Source organism: Onychomys torridus, chromosome 6, assembly GCF_903995425.1.
Source record: "Onychomys torridus chromosome 6, mOncTor1.1, whole genome shotgun sequence".
Taxonomy (NCBI): domain Eukaryota; kingdom Metazoa; phylum Chordata; class Mammalia; order Rodentia; family Cricetidae; genus Onychomys; species Onychomys torridus.
In genome coordinates, this window is record NC_050448.1 from 102,552,981 (window position 1) to 102,576,669 (window position 23,689).

General features: G+C 40.2%; 1 protein-coding gene across 50 annotated transcripts in view; it reads right to left on the minus strand.

The window, feature by feature from the left end:
- Positions 1 to 23,689, minus strand: part of Ank2 (ankyrin 2) — a 582,948-nt gene that overhangs the window by 237,026 nt on the left and 322,233 nt on the right. For 11 of the 50 annotated variants that reach the window (XM_036190286.1, XM_036190283.1, XM_036190300.1 and 8 more), the window contains exon 1: positions 1,487 to 2,192. The exons of 13 other annotated variants lie outside the window; for them this stretch is intronic. In XM_036190286.1, the coding sequence (XP_036046179.1) occupies positions 1,487 to 1,615 (129 nt within the window). In that variant the 5' untranslated portion in view covers positions 1,616 to 2,192. Of the gene's footprint in view, positions 1 to 1,486; positions 2,194 to 23,689 lie in introns of those variants that run through there. 26 more of the 50 variants (XM_036190330.1, XM_036190303.1, XM_036190299.1 and 23 more) reach the window with 8 other exon arrangements.

A 23,689-nucleotide genomic window follows, 5' to 3' on the forward strand; every position in this document is an offset into this window, starting at 1 on the left:
ATAGGGAAACGTAGCAAAGGTTCCCAGTGAATGTAATGCATGGTGCTTGGGCTAAGCAATGTTACCGGGCCTCTGCTGGATGTCACTCAAGCAGTCCTGGCCAAGAAACAACACACTGTAAGTGAGGGAAGAGATGATTTAAAAGGATATAAATACAAGAAAATGCTCTGGGCGGTGATACTCTATTTGGAGGATTAAAAACCAAACTACAAGGGCTGTAGAGGAGGAAGCCAACCTCAACAGAAGTGGCCAGTGAGACTTGACTACTGTAAAAGAATCAAAACACCCTTGAGTCAAGGCATTTTAAAGGTCAGATAAACAGCATTACATTTTTCCCAGAAGGAAAACCCTTCAATACACTAATTTTATTTGTTTCCAGATACCAATCAGTTCATCTAACTAGTGGAAAAGTAAAACAGAAACAGAATGAACCTCTATGCAGTGCGATCCCAACCAGCTCAGTGTGGCTCCTTAAGTGTCTCTCAAAAAAAAAGAGGCAAAGACAATGCCTGTCAAATGCAAGGCTGACTGTGGCTGTTATGGAAGAAAAAGGAAAAGGTCCGTGGAGCACATGCATTAGTAAGCATGTGGGGTCCCGTGCATCTCTAATCCCAGGGCTGCTTAAAAAACAGTTTGTGTACAAAGCACTATTCTTACATTCCACCAATGTAAACTACCATTTATCATCTGAAATTACTCCATGTCCTACTTCGTTAATTGAAGTGTTTACATACAACAACTTCCTTTTCAGGTCCAGGCCACTGGCTGAAGGAGTGTTTCATTACTGTCAGCTTGTAAGATGTATGTATGTATACTTTGGGGAAATTTAATTTAAAAAAAAAAAACAAAAAAAACGTTTAAGGGAAAGACAGACATTCTATAGTGTAGTGTTAGGAGAACCGATGATTCATTGCCTTGGTTAGCTAATATTTCCATTTAATTACCATATTCAAAAAGTAAATTACAGAATTAATGATAGAAACCAAAACAGAATCTAAAAATGCAGGAATAGAGCTCACTGCACCAATGTTTTTAGGCTGTAGAATAATGTCAGCCCTCAGGAGGTATACAGATCCTGTGGCTTATTCCCAACCAGAGATCTTTATGGAATCTACAGTAAGTGAGGAAGGGCCAGCGGTCCAGTGGTAGACAGAATTAGAAGGAGACAACCCTCCTGCCATACAACAACCCTTCCTTCTATGTCAAGTGCTCAGAGTAAACTGGAAGGCTAAAGAACCCGGCTTTGAGAGAAAATGAAGTGAAGACGGATTTTGCTTTGCTTGATCAAAGCAAAGGAAATCCATCCTGCTCAGGCATCTCCTCCCAATGCAGCAAATTCAGGCGAGAGCTCTGAGCTGCAAACTGAGCTTGGAAATGGTGCAAGGGAGTGATGGAAAAAGAGAGGAAGAAGTTGCCAGGTCTCAAGGCTGATGATTCTACACCGTGCTAAGAAGTGGGGAGGACGGGGACACTAGGCTTTCCATACCTTTCTTTTCCGCTCCATTCGCTCCCTGGGGATTTTCCGTTGTTTTTTTCTCTCCCTCTCCAGATTTTTTTCCTTTTCATCCAGATCAGCCTCTCGAACTTTTTTGATAGAAGCAGCAGCGTGAGCCATTTTTGCAGACGAAATCAGCAGAGGATCACTTTCCACTCCCCAGCAATACAGGTGATTTTACTGCTCTGTGGAGATGTGATTTTCCCCAGCAGAGGAATGGCCGGCAGCCAGAACACTCACAAAATAATCCACTCCGCCCCCGAGCTAGGTCATAATCTTGCTCCAGCCTCTGCAGCACCCATCATTCACTCGTGTCCCCCAGGTTGCCAGCCGAACCCCTCAGTAGCACACACCTACACACAGGCACACACAGGTGAGCGCCCACGCTCAGCAATGGTCCCAGGGGAGGGCGGAGCTCTGGACCCGGAGCTCCTCAGCAGTTGGGTGGCCCCGAGCGCAGACCAGCATCCTAATAGTTGCAAAAGCCTTCCTTAGGCTCTCATCACCAGTTGGAACGGTCTTGGAGGACTCCTCCAGACAGTCTGTCTTCAGACTGGAGCCAGGAAGAGGCCACCTCGGTGAAAGTCCTAGGGGGTGGGGAGTTCGCTGCCGCTTGCAACCACACCTCTATGCAGGGCGAGAGAAAATGGTGCAGTCTCGCTAAGGACTCGCCGCCGCCGCTGCCGCGGTTGCTACGGGCAGCACGTGACAAGGATCCCTGCGTCTTAAATCTCCCAGCCCTTCCCTTCTCCAAGGTACATTTCAAGAAAAGAAATCAACGCTGCGGGGCCGAGAGGACCGGAGCAAGCAGAGCTGGAAGTGACTCTCCCCTTGTAAGGCAATGAGGGCAGAGCGGGTCTGGAAAGGGCTGGGAGTAGCCCCGGGCTTCCCGGTGCGCTTTACAGACCCACGTGAGGCCGCCCGCCTTAGCAGCTTAGGCAAGGAATCAAACCCAGCTTTATGTCAGTGAGCACCCTGTGATCCGGGTTTGCCGAGGTTATCCTGAGGGTGAGGGGTAGAGGAAGGCAAAGAGGAAAACAGGTACCCCGAAAACCCATCCCTCTAAGAGAGGCACGCATGTACCCCATTAGGCGCCCTGGGAATTCATTCGCAAAGGTGTTTTAATGAAAAGCAATGGAACGAAATATGTAAAATTAGACTTTCCGGATGTTCTCTTCCATACTCAGTAGGGAAATACAGTGGAAGAAGACAATGTATAAGATGTAGATGTTCCTGTTACTCCCAGTAGGGAGAGAGGAAGAAGACTGAGAACATCACCTGTAAACTCAAGATGGAATTCTCCAGTCACAGATACCGTCCAATTTTCCGGTTTGCTAAAATTTTATCAAGGGCTGACTGAATACTACGAAGAGCGCTCACTTCCCAGTTCTCAGTTTTAGCTGGACAGAGTCTCAACACTGCCAATTCAAGTGGATTGTGCAGGCCTTTCCTCTACAACGTTTTTATTTTAGAGGAATAATCATGACTACTATAACAAGTGAGAGTGAAATCGTACAATCTGATCCTAAGTGTATCCTATAGTTAGAAAAAAATATTGAGTGCTCTTTAAAAATGTTTATAATGAAACTCACCACTGTGCTACCTTAAATTTTTAAAAATTTAAATTTTAAAAATAAATGATGTGTTTATATTGCTAAATGAAGACTACAAAAGCCTCATTTTTCTCCACTATATGAAGACAGTATAATAGTAAAGTTTTGGGGGGGGGGGTTGTTTGTTTGTTTTTAACAAGAAAATGCTAGTTTTTTTGTACTTTGATCTTACATGTTTTAGCTTACATAATTGGCAATTTTTGTTTTAAACTCAGTTGAAGGCAGCGGTTGATAAATGTATTCCGTGGTAGTACGGAAACTTTAATTCTTCATCTGATTCAAATTTTAGCTCGACACAGAGAATAATCACACTTGCATGAGGCCACATGGTATTAGTGGTACAGCAGTCCCAGGGTCAGGCAGCTTACAACAGATTAAGTCATGGGGGGGGGGGGTCAGTTCTCTTACGTAGGGGGGGGCATCATCACCTTCGAACCCACAGCTGAGAATTCAGATCTGCAAAACACAGAAAACCCTACTCACTTCTAACCCTAAGCCCTCCTAACCGTTCCCTGGGTAGTCTTTTACATATTGGCGTAGAAACATGCATGTCTGTCCAGGCTTCTTGGGAAGTTAGCATGGATTTGGGGGAAGTTGTCTCATCAGCAAGGGTGGTCATGGCTGCCTCCTAGTTATAACACACTCCACACATGTCGTCTACTCTGTCGTGAAGTCAAAGCCATAGTTACTCAAGGGTTCTTCTGGGAAACAGCAAGAACAGAGCACTGTCTGTTCCTGGTGCCATCTGGCATTCCCTTTTCCTCTAAATCCTAGTTTTTGAAAAAGGCTTACAGCAAGTCAGCCACACCTGATTCATGGATGTTCTTTTAGCTTAATAATCTGAGTCCTAATGGGATTCGGCTGAGCCTCCTGCAATGATCTTGCTGTTGGTGAGGGTGACTGAGGTAGGATCTGCTGCTGTCATAATATCCTCTCCCTCTTCAGACTTCTCAGTAGGAAAGTAAAAATCCCAACATGGCTGCAGCAGAAGGTGAACAGCTCCCATTGTCAAAACCATTTGCTTATGTCATTAGTTCTTCACAAGCTCACTACAGACCCACTTGGAAAATTAGCCAGCATCAGTTTCACTATGTTGTTCTCTCATACCAGGAAAATGTCACAGTTTTAAGCTTCAGTTCGGTAACTAAAAACAAATCTCAGATATAGTTAACAGTTTAGTCTCCAGAACCCTTTCAACTCTTATACTTTGTCTCATCAAGAAAGAGCATGATCAGATGGCCACTAGATGTTAGTTTGAGTGACAGAGACATTACAGAAAGAATTGTGTTGGCCAAGTCTTTAAAACCAACAGTGACAGGACTTTGCTTACATTTTTCCTGGTATCTTTGTATGTGACACCAAGAAGCAAGGATACTGTGCCTTTGCAGAGCGACTGGAAGACAAGTAACATATTCTAGATAGCTTTCTTCAAGACAGCATGCAATAATAGCAGGAAGGCTCTTGACTGCCAATCCACCTCAGGGAAAGGAAGCACCGAGTAGCCACCAACTTCCAATCACAAAACCAGAAATCTCAGACAATTAGTAAACATATTTTTAAATAGAATTGATCACAAGTCTTTTTGTGTATGCTATGTTCATTTACATTTTTCCCAATTAAGAAATCATTTTTATTTTATTTTAAATTGCTCCCATATGAAATGATTAGCACAAGACAATCCTTTCAAGAAAGTTAAGACCATCAGACATTTCTACACAGTGCTATCTACCTACAGCTGACTTGTTGACTTCTTAAAGATATTCCTTCTTGTGGACTTGTTTCTTTTCAATCTTCTCTATGATTTCTATTGGGGGGGGGGGGAATCCACCAATTTTCCTAGGAAAGGGAGTAGTGCACACTCACCAGCTGGCCTCTGCACAGACAGGGCACCAGGTTCCAGTCCCAGGAGCTCACAGCCATTTAAATGATGCATACACCACATTAAATGGGATCTTCCCCTCAAGCCTCCAGCAGAGGTATAATACTGGCTGCGTTTTGAATTTGTACCAAAAGCTGATTCCTTCCACAAAGCATCTTGACCGATAATGAGAAATGCTGGTGTCTTGCCTTCAAAGGTGAGGAGCACACAGTGGCCCTGTCGTTTGCATTTGAGAAGCAGAGTTGAGAGATTGCCCTTCAGAGAGGGCATGCTTCATTTTAAAGACAGGAGAAAACCAGCCATTTGCTGTCCTTACTGTACAGCAATCCATTGATCAGAATCCAAAGAAAAATTCTCTGCGACACAGGCATCAAGTAAGGGCAGCGTTCAATATCAACTGAGCTGGCCATATGCAACTTAATCCTTTATCTCCCTCCTCCCTCCACAGCTCCACCCAGGAGAAGCAGCCATGCAAATGAACAGCATAATCACTCTATACAGTCCAATTGTGGGAGGCAAGGGGGTGTGGTGAAAATGAACTAGCTAATCAGATGATGATGATGATGATGATGATGATGATGATGATAATGATGATGATGATGGTGACAGTGATGTGCCTATTTGGGCTGTGATCCAAGTGTTGATTCTTAGCAAATTCATGGTGTTAGTCCATATTTAAGAGTCTATGTGTTTTCTGAAGGTGCTGAGTGATTACAATAAAACAAAGCAAACTGAAGAAATGGCTTCAGTGACATATCACCTTCAATTTGTTTTACCTGAAGCCAAAGTCAAAAGCCAACTTCATAGTGCAAGATTACTGATAGGCAATGTTTACTGATAATATAATAGCTCCTATTTTGGATAGTAATGTTTCTCTAAACAGATGATTTGTGTGAGGTCACAATGCCCAGGCGGTACTATTTTTCTTCTATCTCTGCCCAAGGAAAGGCTCAAGGACTCTAGTCTAAATCTAGGATGGAGAAGCAGCTGACTCAGGTTCATCACCATCCTGCCTCAGAAACATACTCCAAATGCTTCCAAGTTACACAGAAAATTTCTAGCTAGTGACATTAGTCAAAAAACAAAGCTAAAAGAGTTCCCCACCAAGGCCTTTCTATAAAGAAGATAAAAACCACATGATCTGGGTCATAAATAGTCACTGTTCTGTCACCACAGACCTTTCTCTTCTCAGACCCTGACAATGGTCTCAGTTAAAGGCTAGGGCTAAGTCTGTAGGGGGGGCAGAGGGAAAGAGAAGGAGACAGAAGAGAAAGCCAAGGAAAGGAGATTGCTAGGCAGAGCATCTCTTCCTGCACACTGCCAAGTTCATCTCCAGTGCCATCCCCTCAGCCACAAAGTGTGAGCCTCCATAGATAAGAAGCAAGGTCCACCAGTCTGTGGGAATAGACTCCCTATTTAACAGCGTGCATGCGTGCGAGAGAGAGAGAGAGAGAGAGAGAGAGAGAGAGAGAGAGAGAGAGAGAGATTTTGACAGGAAACAAATTTATTTAGCAGTCAGAAACAGCTACAAGTAGGAAATTGATCTCTTTCAGCTTTTACACTGAAAACTTAGGAGCAATCATATATATTTTTTTTTTCCAGTAACATTCTGTGTTTAAAATCAAAGCTCTCTCACTTTCCCTCTCCTCATTGTACAGTTTCTAGCTGTGCTGCTGTCTTTAATCAAGTATCGTTCCAAGAGGCCCACAAGGAGGAATCTTCATCACTGTAGAGATGAGCATACAGCTTCCCCGGGACAGAGCCTTCCAATCTATTGTGAGCAGAGCTCATATGCAGATCTTGGACGGAATGCTGCTTCAGAGTTTTTAAGCATCTGGACTCAAGTTTCAAATTACTTATAAATATCTTCAAATGTTCTCCGGACTTCTCTCTTCTCAATAATGACATCTTACTCTATGACTCAGAGACAAATAAATATCCATATGTAAATACAAAGATGTGCTGATTCTGAATTTTTAAAAATGTGATTGTGATTATTAAAAGATTGAAACTTGGGTTGAGGATTTAGTTCAGTGGTAGAGCGCTTGACTGGCAAGCGCAAGGCCCAGGGTTCGATCCTCAGCTCCAAAAAAAAAAAAAAAAAAAGATTGAAACTTTGACATGGACTTCAGCTCCTATTGGGGATTAACTGTCACACCTGTTTTTGGTTTGCACAAGATTTTTCTAAAAGCTCTAGGGTTTGTTTCCTCATCCTTTTATTTGACCAAATAAAAATCACTGGGGCTGGCAAGATGGCTCAGCAGGTAGAAGCTCTTGTCACACAAGCCAGGTGACTTGAGTTCAATCCCAGAGATCTGCACTGGAAGAAGAGAGCTGACTCTGGAGAGTTGTCTTCTGATGTCCACACCCCCAGATCCCATGTAAAAACCCAGGCAATTCCCTATAATCTCAGGAAGACAGGTGGATCCATGGGGCTCACTAGCCAGCCTAACTAACCGGCCCAAGGCCAATGAGAGACTCTGCCTCAAAACACAAGCTTTTGAGGAATGACATTCTAGGTAGATCACAGATATGTGCTCATCCCCATATATATACATCACAAAAAAGAAAAGAATAACTTTAGCATCTCAAGGGAAACTATTGGTGGGGGAAAGAAAACATGATCAATACTTGTACGTTTCACATTTATAAGTCATCTAAAGTGTTATTTGGATAAATAGCTTGCTAGAACACCCAAAGAGAAAATATTACATGGAGCAAAGATATTTTAATTACTATTACTTGTGTGATATTAAATTTAAGTCATATATGTCTTATATTTTTGTGAGATCTAAACTGATAATATTTAAGACCCACTAAGTAGAGATTAGAATAACTGAGTTACTCTGCTATGTTTTCTGGAGCATGAATTATAACCCTCTAACAATATTCTGCCAGTAAACAATTAATAGAAATATTTCAATCTTTTTTAAAATTAGCAATAGGCATACAAAAGTGTAATTTTAGAGTATGTTTGAATCTATTGAGTTTAACATCAACTGAGTGGTGGATGCCAACAGTCTCTGGTGTTTTAATCCAATCTCATATCCTTTAAAAAAGACATATATATATTTTTAGCAATTCTAGGAAAATAATTCTGTACCTAATAGATTTTCTGTCTAGTAGAGACTTCAATAAATGTAAAAAATGTGTAAAACATATTTTGATTACACAACCACTCATAAGCAACCCCTTGAAGGGGATTGCGCTACTCTTGATACCAGAACAATTATGTAATGGCACCTGGTCACGTTTTGCCCAGTGTAAATGACTGCCACATCCATGATGAGTTAGTAACAAAGATATGAACATCTCAATTATTATGCTTCTGGGTTCTTCATAATCTTTTTCCCCTCCCAGAAAGTGCTTCCAGATCCATTTTCATTTCTTTACCACCAGACAGAAAATATTCTTTTTCTTGCAACCACGCTCAATTATACTGTTAGCCATTCATCATTTCTACTTTTTTAGATATGACAAGCATTTTATTTTATATATTTTATGTGAACTCATATCACATAGATATGGAAACCAAAACTCAAGCCTTTTTCGGGAATTACATATTCTGAGAACGGCATTTTTGAGTCTCTCTGGTCAATAATCAAAATACAAGCATTAATATGCATCATGTGTGTTTCCAGCTACTCGGAGACAATCTACTCAAAAATCACTATTAGTGAAATGAGCTAGAAATATAGACAAAACATAAATAATGTCTTTAATTCTTCTTTACATGTGTGTGCCTACAGAGACTAAAAAAGATCATATGATTCCCCTTGGATGTCAGTCACCTGATGTGGGTGCTGGGATTTGAACTTGGGTCCTCTGGAAGAGCAGCGAGTTCTTTCTTAACCTCTAAGCCATCTCTTCTATGCCCTAAAATATATACAACTTCTTGAGATCAATACAAAGCTAACATGATAACTGGGGATTTCTAAGCAAGACTGAAAGAAAACGGACCCACTAAGAGAGGAGCAAGCACAGATGTGTGTTTGTTTCCTGATACACTCTCCTAGCAAATCTGCACTTTCTGGGCAAAAGGGCAGAAACCAATAGCCAATATCTACACAAGCACAGCCAAGTGGCAAGGCCCCTCCACAATCTTCTGAGAGAAATATGAAGAGAACTATTCAGGCTGAGGATAGAATTAAAGTCATCCCTCCAGCAGATCAACAAACACAAAGCCGACCTGAAGTCTCTGCACATCTGCTCTGAAGGAATTATTATCATCCATTCCCTGAAATTATCGGTTTAAAGAATGCCTTAAGTACAGTGATCAGTATCCAAAACTACTGGGTGTACATCAGAAACAACAGAGCACGGCAGAGCAGCAGATCTGTGAAGACTGCCAGTGTTTGAGTATGGACAGGACACCATCCCATGAGGGACACCGTTCTGACTCCCACAGGAGCATTACTCACAGAGGAAGGTAAGGCATTTCAACTCTTGGAGAGCAGACTAACTTCATGAGCCTTTTCCTTTACTGTTTCTAATGAGCCACGTGACTTTCCATAAGAACAGAGATTAAAACACATAAGCAGCAGAGGAGTAAGTGAATGGTGGAAACAATAGGTACCATTACAGAAAGCCCTTCTCTTAATAAAAGCTTTAATAATGATCCAATGAATCTTTTCTATTGACAGCTGCTTATTAACCACATACTTGCTGCTCTGGGAAAAGAAGATGCTGCCATGTAACCATTTGGGTTAGTTTCAAGAATCATGTGACTAGCTATGGGAAGCAGGGTTTGGAATTCAGGGGGGGCTCTCCAAGACGCCTAAAGGAGAATATGACAGTTTTGTCAAAATAATGCTGTGGATGGGCCAGGGACAAAACCTACTACATGAGCATGAACAGGAACTGCATCTCATGGCTCAGATAAATAGGGCACCGGTTCAGATTGTCAGATAGGTGCCTCTCAAGTCACCAGATTCCAAAGTGGCCCATAAGATTGAATCTCACCTTCTGGCCTTAAGCTATGGCAGTCCATCACGGACTTGCCAGGTCAGTGGCAGTTTTCCATCACAGAGATTTAGATGTTCTCTATAAACCATTTGTTCTCAATCCTCAACAAACAAGAGCGGAAAGCCAACTGAGGTAAAACATTGCCCCCTCCCATAGGAGAAGCTTATTCTTCTCCCACACAACAACAGTTTCGGGAAGGTAGACAATTGATTAGGACCAAAGTCAGTTCTCCATTACAAGCTTGCTATGCCTTATTCCTGAATTATCTACCAACTGGTCCAGCCAGCCAGCCATCATCTCACTGTCTCACTGTATTTTAAAGTAAATTGTGATAGGTTCCCAGCACTGTAAGGAACTCAAGTTTATCCAAAGGTAAATATGAAAGTAATAGTGGGAAAAAAGAATTACACTTGCAATATCAAATGATGACTTTCATGTATTTTTAGTGGTTTAATAACACATAACTATACATACCTATAGGCTGTAGTATAAAATCTATATTTAATATAACAAATTTTCATAGAAAAATTGAAACCTTAAACTTTTCAGAATTCAAAAAGTCACTGAGATCCAATAGATAAGCATGAGGCAATAAAAATAAAATTGACTTTTTTCAGAAATTGTACATTTTATATGAAAAATAAGTAATGAACTAAGTAGAAACTCTGGTCAATATTTAACTCAACTAGCCATCTGAACTAAAAATATCAGTAGAGTCCTTTTCTGCTTCCAATTCTCTGACCTCACATAAAATGATTGGCTCTTTCCCCTCTGATTTACAGGAAAACAGAACAAAACTTTGTCAACAAACTAACAAAATGTTCCTGTTTCCTCTAGTGTCTACACAGTAAAAGCTTAGAGCTTGGGAACTACTATATACTATGTGTATATTTTTCTCCCACTATTAAGTTATAGGTTACTGTGAGTCTGGCATGTCTATTTAAAATCTTTTTTTCTCCACTGTAATTCTTATTTCAATTTCAAAAGTTAAACAAGTTTTCTATCATCTAAAGAAATGCAAAAGTGTTCTTGTTTCCAGGGCTTTCAAGATGGCTTGGCAGGTAAAGGTTCCTGCCACCAAGCCAGTCGATCTGAGTTCAAACCCTGGGACCCGCACTGTAGAAGAGAACCAAACTCCTCAAGTTGTCCTCTGACCTCCACACAGGTGCCATGACACGCATGTACTCCTGCACATGTGGAAACATCTAGATAAATGAATAAAATGTCATTTGATTCATGAAAAATAATACAAATGTTTTTTAAGGACTTGGTAAATGTAGTTCCCCTATAATGCTATTGAAATCTGGGTAAGGGTGAAACAAATGTAAAATACTGAGGCAGAGCCACCAGAAACATCTAGAAATTCTACAATAAGATTATTTTTCAATATCTTAATACTGTTACTGCATTTAACAGATACTGAACCAGAAAAGAAGCAAGGTAAGACCCACGTGCCATTTTTTATCTAAACAGAAGACAATGCCACATGCTAAAGAGGTGAAAACACTCAAACATTAGGTGTTTTCACAGAGATCTTGATCTCAATCATCACTGCAAGATGATGCAGTGTAAGTAAACAAAATGCTGTGTTTTGTTTTCAAACAGGGTCTCATGTATCCCAGGCTGGCTGGCCTGGGACTTACTATGTATCCAAAGATAGCTCAGACTTTTAATCCTTCTGCCTCTGCCCCCTGACACCACAAGGGTACACAGTCATGCCAAATTCTGCATTTGCTGGGGACTGAACCTGGGGCTTCCTGCATGGTACGTAAGCATTCTACCAACTGAACTACATCCCTGGGCCTGAAATAAAATATTTATATGTATCATTTTATAATTTTCCCTTCTCATCATTCTTTTTATTAGTTGATCATAACAGTTTTGGTTCCATTATAAAAGCAGAGCTTCTTTGTGCAATGAGCAGTCTCGTATCTCAACTTGAGCCCTATGTTGAGTGTATTTCCTATCTTTTGTGAGTTTCAATGTCTCTTTACCATTAGTGGGGATAATGTCTAATTAATAGAATGAAGTAAATGGAATGCTTGGTATATGTGGTAAGAACTCAGTCACTAGAAACTAAAATCACTATTGTTTAGGGGAAAACACAATATATAAGAACATAAAAGAGGGAAAGGCCAAAAGCCCACAGTGAATGAACCAGAAACACAGTAGAATCATAGCCCAAAATAGTCTGTGAAGCTGCTTTAAACTATTGGGTAAAGAGGAAACCTGACATAACCTGTCCTTGTAGCATGGTGGAATGAGTCTTACAGTAAGGGGAAACATAAGTAAGAAAACAAACCAATCAGCCCGATGGAGCATAGCCCCTAAGACACACAGGACTTCAGTGGCTTTAGAATCAGAGATTCAGAGTCAGCCTCAATCACAATAGTCACATCACAGAGCTTTGTTTGGAGTACAAAAACAAAACAAAGAACAATTGCCATTTGACAACCACATAGGCGTAATTCCAAATGGACAGTTCTGGAACAAGTTCTTTTACAAACAGTGACAAAGAATCAGGCAATGGAAGTCCTTTTCATTCCTATGATTGATCCCTAAACTTAAGTTTTAGTAAAGACCAGCAGCTCACCCTGTGGTTGATATGTTGTGCACCCCAATAAACTTATCTGGGGGTCAAAGAACAGAACAGCCATAATATTAAACATAGTGGTTAGGCAGTGTTAGCACACGCCTTTAATCCTAGCATTCCAGAGGCAGAAATCCCTCTGGACCTCTATGAGTTCAAAGTCACACTGGAAACAGCCAAGCATGGTGACTCATGCCTTTAATCCCAGGAAGTGATGGCAGAAAGGTATATAAGGCATGAGGACCAGGAACTAGAGCTGGTTAAGCTTTTAGGCTTTTGAGCAGCAGTTTAGCTGAGATTCATTCTGGATGAGGACTCAGAGGCTTCTGAGGAAACAAGATCAACTGAGGAACTGTCAAGGTGAGGAAGCTGTGGCTTGTTCTGCTTCTCTGATCTTTCAGCAATCACCCCAATACCTGGCTCCAGGTTTGATCTTATTTAATAAGACTGTTTAGAATTACATCTACATCACCCCTTCATACAGGCTTCACATACACACCTATGATATATTGTGAAGAACTTTTGTTAAGTTGTTTCCCCCTCATAACACTAGAAATAAAATGCCACCTTCCTCTAAATCACAGCATAAGCACTAAATGGTTTGAACCACAAATATAGTTGAAATCAAAATGCAGCATGTGAAGCTACTCTATTTATGTACGTGTCCGCACTGTCAGCGTTAGGACATTGACAGGAGGAAAATGTTCACTGCTTGGTTCATGAAGAGCTGACAGTAAATCTGGGAGGGTGTTTTTACATAAATCAGAGCAGAGGGTTCCTGTCACCCCCACACCGTGTGGGTCACCCCCACACCGTGTGGAATCTTCTGGAGAGGCAATTCTGGCCCCTTTCCACTTAAAGACACTGGGTTGTGGTTACAGATTATACAACTTCAAGGAAAGTTTCTGCTAAAAACAAACAAACAAAAACATCTGAAAACTGCTGAATAAACCCCACAGCTTGACTATCATGTGTGATCTTGGAAATTAATGGAGGTTGGTAGCCCTCTACTGGATGGAAGATATTAAAATCCAGTTGCTCTAATATGACATGAGAAATTATACACTAAGGTTTAAAGGAATTCCTTTATACTTGCTATATACATGTTTGTTTAGTGGGCATTTTCTTCTCTGGTCTACAGAAGATAGGCAATGGATTTTCCAAAAAGCCATACAATATGACATTAAGCTGTAAAAATCCTATACAAAATATAGATTAAATACTATAATTTTCCAAGTAAATTGGAACTTGAAGCACAATGAAGCATAGCTTTGTAGTTACATATTGTTATGAGATCTGGGGTATCACATCTCTACTTAAGATTTCTTTAACCTCATTTTAGGTTACATCAAAATATTTACAACTAATTTTAAAGAGAGTTTTGTTGATGAAACCTCGGACTGTACACTAATCTACATAATATCAGGCTTCAAGTGTATATAGAATACAATATGATCAGACTTCTTTAGAGTAAAAATGCCCAAACATCATGAGAGAGTTACTCTAAAATATTCAACCCTGAATTTGCATGCACAGACACAATTTCTGAAGATGTAAAGTCCTTGGAAATAGTCTCCATGAAGAAATTGTCTCAGCTGGGTGGTGGTGGTGGTGGTGGTGGTGGTGGTGCAGCACACCTTTAATCCCAGCACTCGGGAGGCAGAGCCAGGCAGGTCTCTGTGAGTCCCAGGCCAGCCTGGTCTACAGAGCAAGATCCAGGACAGATACCAAAACTACAGAAAAAAACCTGTCTCGAAAAGCAAAAAAAAAAGAAAAAGAAATAATTGTCTCACATGTGAGTCTAGGAGCTTATGTCAGACCCAGTTGGAAAATTAGTGTCCTGACAGTCTCCAATGACATGGGGTGAAGTTTATTCTACAAACATAATTGTCTCTAAAATTTATCTTCTGAAGTGTTTCAACTCTTACTTTGGACCATTTTCCCCTTTTTTCCATGCTTAGCCTTTGTCATTGTGGCATCTCAAACCAATCAATATGGCTTACCTGGTTTAGTCCTTCAACTATCCAATTCTCACAGCAAAGCTGACTTGATACTCACTTAGGAATTCTGCTCAAGGATTAAGGAATCGTTTGTGCAGTTTCCTCAATGCAGGACCACTCACGATGGAATCTGTCCAGATAACTAGGTTACACTTCGCGGTCAAGACTTAATTCCCCCTGGGATTAATAACACTCCTAACACTCCTCCAGCTGATACAATTAGTTTATGATCAACTGCCAATAATTCTGTGTTTTGCCTGTCCGCTGGGACGACCTTGTCCTGTGTGTCAGAGCTTCTCCACCTGAGTGGGTTAGCATCTCTTTCTTAGAACCATTTCTCCCCAGGTACTGAGTTCACCAGTTCTAGATAGTTCCATTTCTGCTGGTCACTGTAAACTGATGCTGCCAGGAGAGGTCCCAAGGTTGGCAAAATTATGTCCCTTGCCCTCATCCATCATCCATCACAAGTCACAGTTTACTTGCTCTCTTTCCTTCTCCTTCAGTTTATACTCAAACTTAAATTTTTACAATTGTACAATCCTTCCTCTTCATCAAAGTAACATGAGATCTCTTTATGAGAACGTGGTTTTCAGGTATTTTTTTTTAATTAGACACAGAACAAGTGCTTTTATTTACTCCTATTTCTCAGCCCAAGAATCTCACATGCCCATCAAAATCACAACACACAGACAGACAGACAGACAGACACACACACACACACACACACACACACACACACACACAGAGCACTTTAAAAAAAAAGACTATCTGCAGCATTGAACATACAGAATGTGAACATTAAGTAAGCATTATGTTCTCTATAGTTTGTGTCTTAAATGTCCCCAGAAGCCCATCTGTTGAATACTTGGCCCCCAGCTTTTTCGACAGCTTGTGCTATGGAGAGATGCTGGGATATTTGAAAGGTGAGCCAAGATAGAAGAGGATGCCCTTGAAGGAGCTGTTAGAACAGCACTTAGCTCCTCTGCCTCTTGTGCTTCCCAGCCACAAAGTGAGCAGTTTGATTCTGTCACATGAGATCATGATATGCCTCGCCCATTGGCCTAAGGCAATGGAGCTAAGGAAACCTCCAGTGTCCCCAGTCCAGATAAAGCTTCCCTCTTCATACCTTATCTCAGGAATGACAGAGACCTGACTAACACCTCTCCTCATTTACTACTGAAACCAGGGTCATGCTGGTGAATGATAATCTGGAAGTTTATCAGCTAACCTGCTCGAGATTAACTAGCACACTCCTAATGCCAGGTTCCTGGAAATTCTTTGTACTTTAAATCATACTGCCTAACAGAATAAGAAAAAGGAGAACAAAAGTTATAATTGATATATTTTGTTTGTTAAAACCCAAATATCAGTCCTTTATTGTAATATAAATCTGGTTTTTAACATCCCATTCTGTATCTTAATAAACATTTAGAAGTGTGCTTGCGTTTCATAATGAAAAATGACTAAAGAAAATGTCTACTATGGACAACACCATCAACTCTAGACAGTTGACGTTTAAAATACTGGCAGTGAAAGCCTCTGCTTTAAAGGCTGATGCATCATCCACGGCGTAAACAAAGACCAGCAATGCATCCTCAGGATACTACCTCCCTGAAAGGCTCTAAAGCAATACTTTTACTCCATTTTACTTAGTGCTAAGCAGGATGCTAAATTATGTTAATCATTTAAATTAAATTCATAGTGACATATACTTAAGTGGGTTTTTTTTTTGACTACTTTGAAAAATTACCCTAAAACATTGCTAATATTCATTTCTCTTCTTTCCAAATACATCTTCTACTTAAAAGAAATCTGTAGTCTTGGGTGGTAGGTACTATTTTTAAAACAGTTGATGTTTTTATATCAAGAAGCCTATCTCTCTCAGTTTCTGACCATCAAAGCCTCTGTTTTTTAGCATCTCATGCCAGGTCTCTCCTTCCATGACTGTTAATTTATTTTAAAAGAAAATCAATGAATAAGGATGGAAAGTTCCCAGGCATCTTGAATTAAGCCAATATGCAATGTTTGCATTTCGCACAAATGCTCCATATTGCTGCAAATGCTCTACTTTGGGATTGAACCATTTCACTTCAGGAATAGACAAAGCAAGGAGTGTTATCTATGGAAACTTGATGGAATGGGCAACATAATAGAAATAAATTTATTGTGGGGGCTTTGGGTATAGTTCTGCATATACACCATGCTCACTGCCCAACACAGCAAATAATAGTAACAATAACAGAATCAATAATAAATACATGTTCTGCTCAGTGAGCTCCTGCCAGGTAGGGCTGCAAAGAAAGAACCTGCCTCAGAACAAAAGCCAGCATGTGATTCCAGCACAAGGGGTTCTGGAGTTCTAGTCTAGCCTGAGCTACAAAGTGAGATCCAATTTCAAAACACAAATAAATAAATGTGTAGATAGATAGATGTTTTTTTCTAAATAGGTAAAAATAAATACATTACATAACTATAATAAAGACAAAAGGCAATTGTGTAGACTACTACAAAACTCAACACCATGCTTTGGTAACTTTTTCCTTTCTCCTATTTTCTACCCCTCGTCCTCTCCCTCCCCTACATAATATTTTCATCTTGGCTCAAAAGAGGGTAACTACACAGACAGAGGGGAAAAAAAAAAACCTAAAGGAGAAGGAAGTAGAGACAACCCAGGGAAAAGGCAAACAAAGGAGAAAAGGAGGGAATGTCCTAGATATGTGGATCAAGACACCCAGAAATATCTCATCAAGCAACCAGCTACCCGATCTAGTGGAGACTTGTTAGTTCTTGTAGTACATGACCTCAAAACCACTTCACAACTGAACATTCTGCCTCTCATGAAACTCCTTCACGAATCATACTCAAAATTTCCTGTGCTCTTCCGTTATCTTTTTAGCAAGCCCCAATTCTTCCCTTTCATCAGAACTCAAATGTTCAGATCTGTCTTAGTGAGGCTGGAGACACAAGGAAAACTAAAGGGACATGAGAAGGAAGAAACTTCAACCCAAGTATTGAAACTGAAATTGCTACAGAAACACTGCTTATCTGAAAGATGTGCCAAGCAAGGGTTTCTTTGGACTAGAGTACTTGTGGCTTTGAGCTTAACATTTCTAGCTTTCCTCTCATCCCCAAAGCTAAACAACACATCTCATAAAAATTCCTTATGTCATTCACAGGTGGAAACTCTTTAAGTAAACTTAACTTTTAACCTCTACTTAATTTTGAAGTAATTGCTCTATGTGAAAATGTCTTGTAAGCTGATATCTTGTGATCAATATAGTGGCAGAAACACACAGCCATATACACAGCCATTACAAAGATCTCTAAGCAAGACTTTGTCAAGAATCCCATACCATGACTTGAGAGTCTGTAGCATCTTTCTTATATATCTGTCTAAACTTACTAACTTTGCCTGCCTCGCTATGACGCCTAAAACTCTCTTCCACAGCCTAGTGAAGGATCTGGCTTTGCCTACATGGAGGAACCTACATGAGGGTGCTGACAAGCCTGCTGGCAGCCAGGCTGTGTCTTCCATCCACTGCTGACATTGAGACTCTTTCTTCTCATTCTCCACATTCTCTCTGTTCTCTCCAGCTATAGCATCTATTTCCACAACCTTGTTTCTCATATCTGTGCCAAATGCATAGTTCCTGTCTCTGACTCTTATTTCTCTTCAACTACCAACTTGACGCACCCATTTAGACAACCTTAGGCACCTGTGGACCGTTCTCCAAACTGTGTATCTCCTCCAGACTTCAAATTTCAATGAAAACGCAGGCAAAAACCTGAGAGTTGGCCACGTGCCTTCTTATCCTGAGTCTTGTAAATTTTTCTGCTAAACTGTCTTCTATCTATATATTCTCGTCATACCCTCAGACACCATACATTGCTGCCTCTCACTCCGTCTTAAGCAGTAGCTTCCTGTCAGTTGCCCCACACATACTCTGCCACTCCTCCACCCTCCTCACTGTAAGGAAAATTAAATAAATAAAAATCTAAATTATAGATCTAATCCTGCTCAGCAAAGACCTAAGCAATTCCAGTGAGTCCCCACTATGCTGAGAAATAACTGTAAATACTTCACTATCTGGTCTCTCTTTGCCACCATCTTCTGGCCATGCATCAGGCACACTGGACTTCCCTACTTCAGAACTTGCATGTGTGCTTAGACCATCATCACAGATAGATACATGAACATATGGCTTGATGGTTAAGAATACTAGAAGTAATGCCGATGACTAAAAAACGTTGATGTTGTATGTATTTTGGAAGTCCAGTCAACACCACTAATGTACCTGGAATTTTTGGCTTCCCTTGACAAAACAGAATCATCCACTAAATGATTCTTTTAGAATTGCTTCTTTTCCCTAAGTTTCCAGTGTGGTGTTGAATATAAATGGAGGGTCTTGATTTGCCTCCGATTATAGAAGAAAGCCACTAATTTCTCACCATTTTTAATGATGATAACTATAGGAGCTTTTTTTGTGGGCAATATTTGGCAAGTTGAAAAAGCTCTCCTCTATCCCTTCTGTAACTGTATTTTTAACCAATAATGGGGGTATGTATTGGGAGCTGTGGCTATAGTTAGTAGTACAGCATTTGCCCCCCCAAAAGCCATAGATGCCCCAAGTTCAATTCCCAGTACCACTATCATTTTTTTAAAAAGGATTTTTTTCATTTAGAGGTTTTTTTGTACTTATTCATAAAAGCACAGTTTCTATAGTATGAATCTTAAAGAGTCTTATTAATAAAACTCAAACCCGAGGCCAGTTATTGGGGTGAATGCTGGAAGATCAGAGAAGCAGAACAAGCCATGGCTATCTCACCTTGCTAGTTCCTCAGGTGATCCTGTTTCCTCAGGCTGGAAGCTTCTGAGTCCTCATCCCAATGGCTCTCAGCTGAACTGTGTTGCTCCAAAGCCTGAATGCTAACCAACCAAATGCTTAACTAACTACATGCTTTTCTCCCTTAGTTCCTGGTCCTCACACCTTAAATACCTTTCTCTTTCTGCCCCCACTCCCTGGGATTAAAGGTTGGGTTTCTGGGATTAACGGCATGGGTCACCATGCTCAGCTGTTTCTAAAGTGGCTTTGAACTCAGAGATCTGGCTAGCTCTGCCTCCCAAGTGCTGGGATTAAAGGTGTGTACTACCACCACCCAAATTCTGCTATAGCTTGCTCTTCCCATTTTCTAGCCACCATTTTTGGCTTTGTTCTAGTGGCTGTCTGTTCTCTGACCCCAGATTTGTTTATTTCGGGGAACACACAATATTTCAGGGGACACAATACCCACCACAAGTTTTCTTCAACCTATTAATTTATATTGTAACACCTGACTTTCAAGTATTGAACCAGAATAAATTGATTTTGATAGTGGCGCAAGAAACTCTGTTTTTATACATTGTTGTTTTCCACATGTTAAAATTTGCTAAATATTTTTGCCTCCATTTCAACAAGAACTATTGTCTTTGGTTTTCCTTTTTCCTTAAGTATCTGGTTTAATTATGGCAACACTAGCTTCATAGAATGAGTTAATAAGTGTTCGCTTTTAATTTCTTTATTTGACATGTTTGTTTATTTATTTACTATGTGATGTGGACAAGTGTTTGATACATCTGGACCTCATGCTTTCTTTATTAGGAGATTGGTTACTGATTCAATGTCTTTCATAAGTATAAGATTACTGATTAACTCTTCCTATGTATAAACTTACTGATTAACTCTTCCTATGGATCTTTGTAGGTTGTGGTTACAAAGAATTGATGCATTTCATCTATGCTGGCTATAATATTTATTTATGGTCCTTCTAATGCCCATGAGATCAATGATAATGGTTCTTCTCCCATTTCTGACATTAGCAATTTGCATTTTCTCTTCTTGGTTATTCTAACTAGAGTCAGACCATTTTTATTAATCTTTTCAAAGAACCAACTTTTTGTTTCACTAACTATTCTTTCCTATTTCATTTTTATCAATTACATTGATATCTATTCAAACTTGTTTATTTTCTCTTTTTTGTGTAAATTTTATACTGATCTCCTTCCTCTGGTTTTCTAAGATAGAATCTTTGATTATTGGATTTTGGATCTTCTTTTCTAAAAATACACTCATTGATGTAAAATTTCCTTTATTGGGAACTATAGAAAAGAAATATAAATTCTGAAACAGCCTGCTCAGCATCCTATGAGCAACATTTATTGACTAAGAAGATTTATCAGGCTTTAGTCATCATTTTTCTCAAATCATACCTGTGTGTATTTATATGCATATGCAAAAGCAAAGCATCAGTAAATATTTTTTCCTTTAAACTAAGCAATCACCCTGATTTCAAAGTTAGCTTCATAGAAAGTCAAATAAGCAGTGATGCTCAAGTATCTGCTGAGTTTTTTTTATTTTCCTGGATGTGTTTTCTCTTCATTATATATGAAAATTAGTATCAGTCAGAGCTGGGTATGGTGCTGTGCACCTATAATCCCAGCACTTGGTATCAAATGCAGAAGGGTCTCAGGCTCAAGGTCAAAACAGACTACATTTACCTCCCTGTTTCAAAAATAAGCAAGCAGACACACATTTCCTCCAACAGAGTTAACCCTCGATAAAACACAGAAAGCTTCTCACCTACACAGTGCAGTAAATAAACTTATATGAAAATTGAGTAGCTGGAAACATGAGCTACCACCAATCAGGCCCACATTAGTTCCCTTTTGTTTAGGAAAATAATAAAACTTTATTATAATAATAAACCATATAAATCATGCATAATTTATATACCAAAATCTATTGCCTTTACACATAATTCAAAACAGCCACACCTACCATGCAGCAAGTACGCTAGGACTCATCCAGAAAAACAGGAATTAAATTGCCAAGTGCCCTGATAAGGACCATAACCAATCTCCATGAGTTCTGTTACCTTAACTCCAGTAAAGAAAGCTCTGTTAGAAATAAACATAAGCTCATATCTTATGCAGGCAGAATTTAGGAGAATACCTATAACCAAAACACATGGCCTGGCAAAATTACCACAAGAGCCACAGTATAGACTCTACTATCCCAAGAGAGAATGAAAGCCTTACTTTGAGAAAAGTCCAGTGAAGTGAAAAAGGTGAATGACAATCTTAGTTACAATGAGGAATTCAAGGAGTAATAATGTTTGCCTAGACAAGGCCAAATAACCATTCATCAAGGCTTTGGAGACAATACTGGTTTGGCCCACAGCACAAGCTATTGTATCAAGAAACAAAATTAAATGAGTAAATAGGACATTGAATTTGAGTAGCCTGGTATCCGGGCTTTCCAGAAACCCACAGGTCCCATAGTCAAGGTGGCTTTGCCCCCTAAGAAGTGCTCTCCTTGCTTCTAAAAAGCATAATACAACAATAGCATGTGGGTCACTGAAGATTGTAATTCCCAATCTCACCAGAAGACAAATATCACATAATTATAGGACAACCAGAAGACTAATTTTAAGGGGTTATTTGTAAATTTTGGGAATGTCCTTAAAGATGTACATGAACACCACTCTGTATTCTCCCACCCCCACTCTGCTGACTTGATGGTTAGAGCTTCTGCTGTCAGTACATGTCTGACATGGAAGCCCCCATGATGATGATGATGTAGAGAAACAAGACAGAAGGACCTTTGGTTCCTGTCCCCATGGATGCTTACCATCCCCAAACTTTCTCTGTCTACATTTACTTCATGTAAGAAAAAAATAACTATTCTTGATTTGGGGTTTATTAATTCAAGTAAACAAACAATGATCTATTTAATCAATTAATCACAATTGATGAAGACATCCAAAGCTCTGTGAGCACTGAAGGACCATTGCTGTTTTTTTTAATTTGCTTACTGATTTTTGGAACTGAACCCAGGAGCTCTCACATGCCTGGCCAGTGTTACTACTGACTCACATCTTCAGCCCTTTGAATCCCTTTTGTGAAAACCATGTTCACATGGATGAAGAAGCAAGTCATGAGTGTTGGGGGAACAGCCCCGACCTGTCGAAGGGTTCTTGAATGGAAGAGTGAGGAATAATAGGGAGAAATATAAATTTAGATGAAGAAAAAGACAGAAATGCAGGGTAGCTTCAGGGGGGCTCTGAGTCAATACCACAGACATGCCGACTTTATTTGTGATGGGCTTTCTATACATCAGCAAGGAGAGGGGCAAAAAACCTCCCCCTTCCAAGGTCAAGTATAAAGGACCAACAAGTGTAGACCCTTCAAGACACCTGGTAACCACGCCTTTCGCCAAATCATCCTATTATGCAGCCCTGCTGGACAAAACAAGCTCAGACTTTCTGACATTGAGTAAGGCCTTACTGGGGAGCCTCTGTTGGCACCCACACATGAGGAGCATGTCACCTCAGTCTTCTTCATAAAACAGGAAATACTGGCTGCCATAATGGGCATTTAACTCCTCTCATAGGCCAGAGGTTCTCACAGTTGGTGAACTTTTATAGGGTTGAGATGAGCCCCGTAAGGTACACAGGTAGACCACTTTCTCAGCCTGTCATAGTACTATAGAGAAGGTGAATTCCAGTCAGATCACATGAATCCACCGTAGGTGCTGGAACCATAGCTGCTCCTGGTAGCAGAACAGTGGGTTGGAAGAAATGGAAAGAGTCCTTAGACCCTGTACAGAGCTGGTGAGATGCCTCTGCAGACTCATCCATGGACACATGCGAGACCAACCTGAAGAGCTCCCTAAAATACCAGAGTGCTGAATGGAGGCTTCCCCAGAGCTGGCTTTTCTGGAGATGGAAAGCATGGCACTATTAGATTCATTTTGTTTATAATTACGGCAAATGAGGTCCAAAACTTTGGACTTTTGCATGTTTTGAATACTCTGCGTCCACAAAAGCATATATTGAGTATTGTTCACCAACATGACAGTGTTGGAGAGTCTTGGACCTTCAAGAGGTGGTGGGGTCATAAATGGGGTTAACACCCTCTCCCAATAACAAGATTTTGATGTCAAAGGACAGTATTAGTGGCTTAAAATGAGGTAGATTTCCTCACTGGCTCTCTGGCTCCATTCTTTATATGTGACCTCATTTATGTGTTAATACTTCTCTGCCATTCATGGAGCAGCATGTAGATTTCACCAGGAGCCAGCAGATCCTTCACCATGCTCTTAGTCTTCG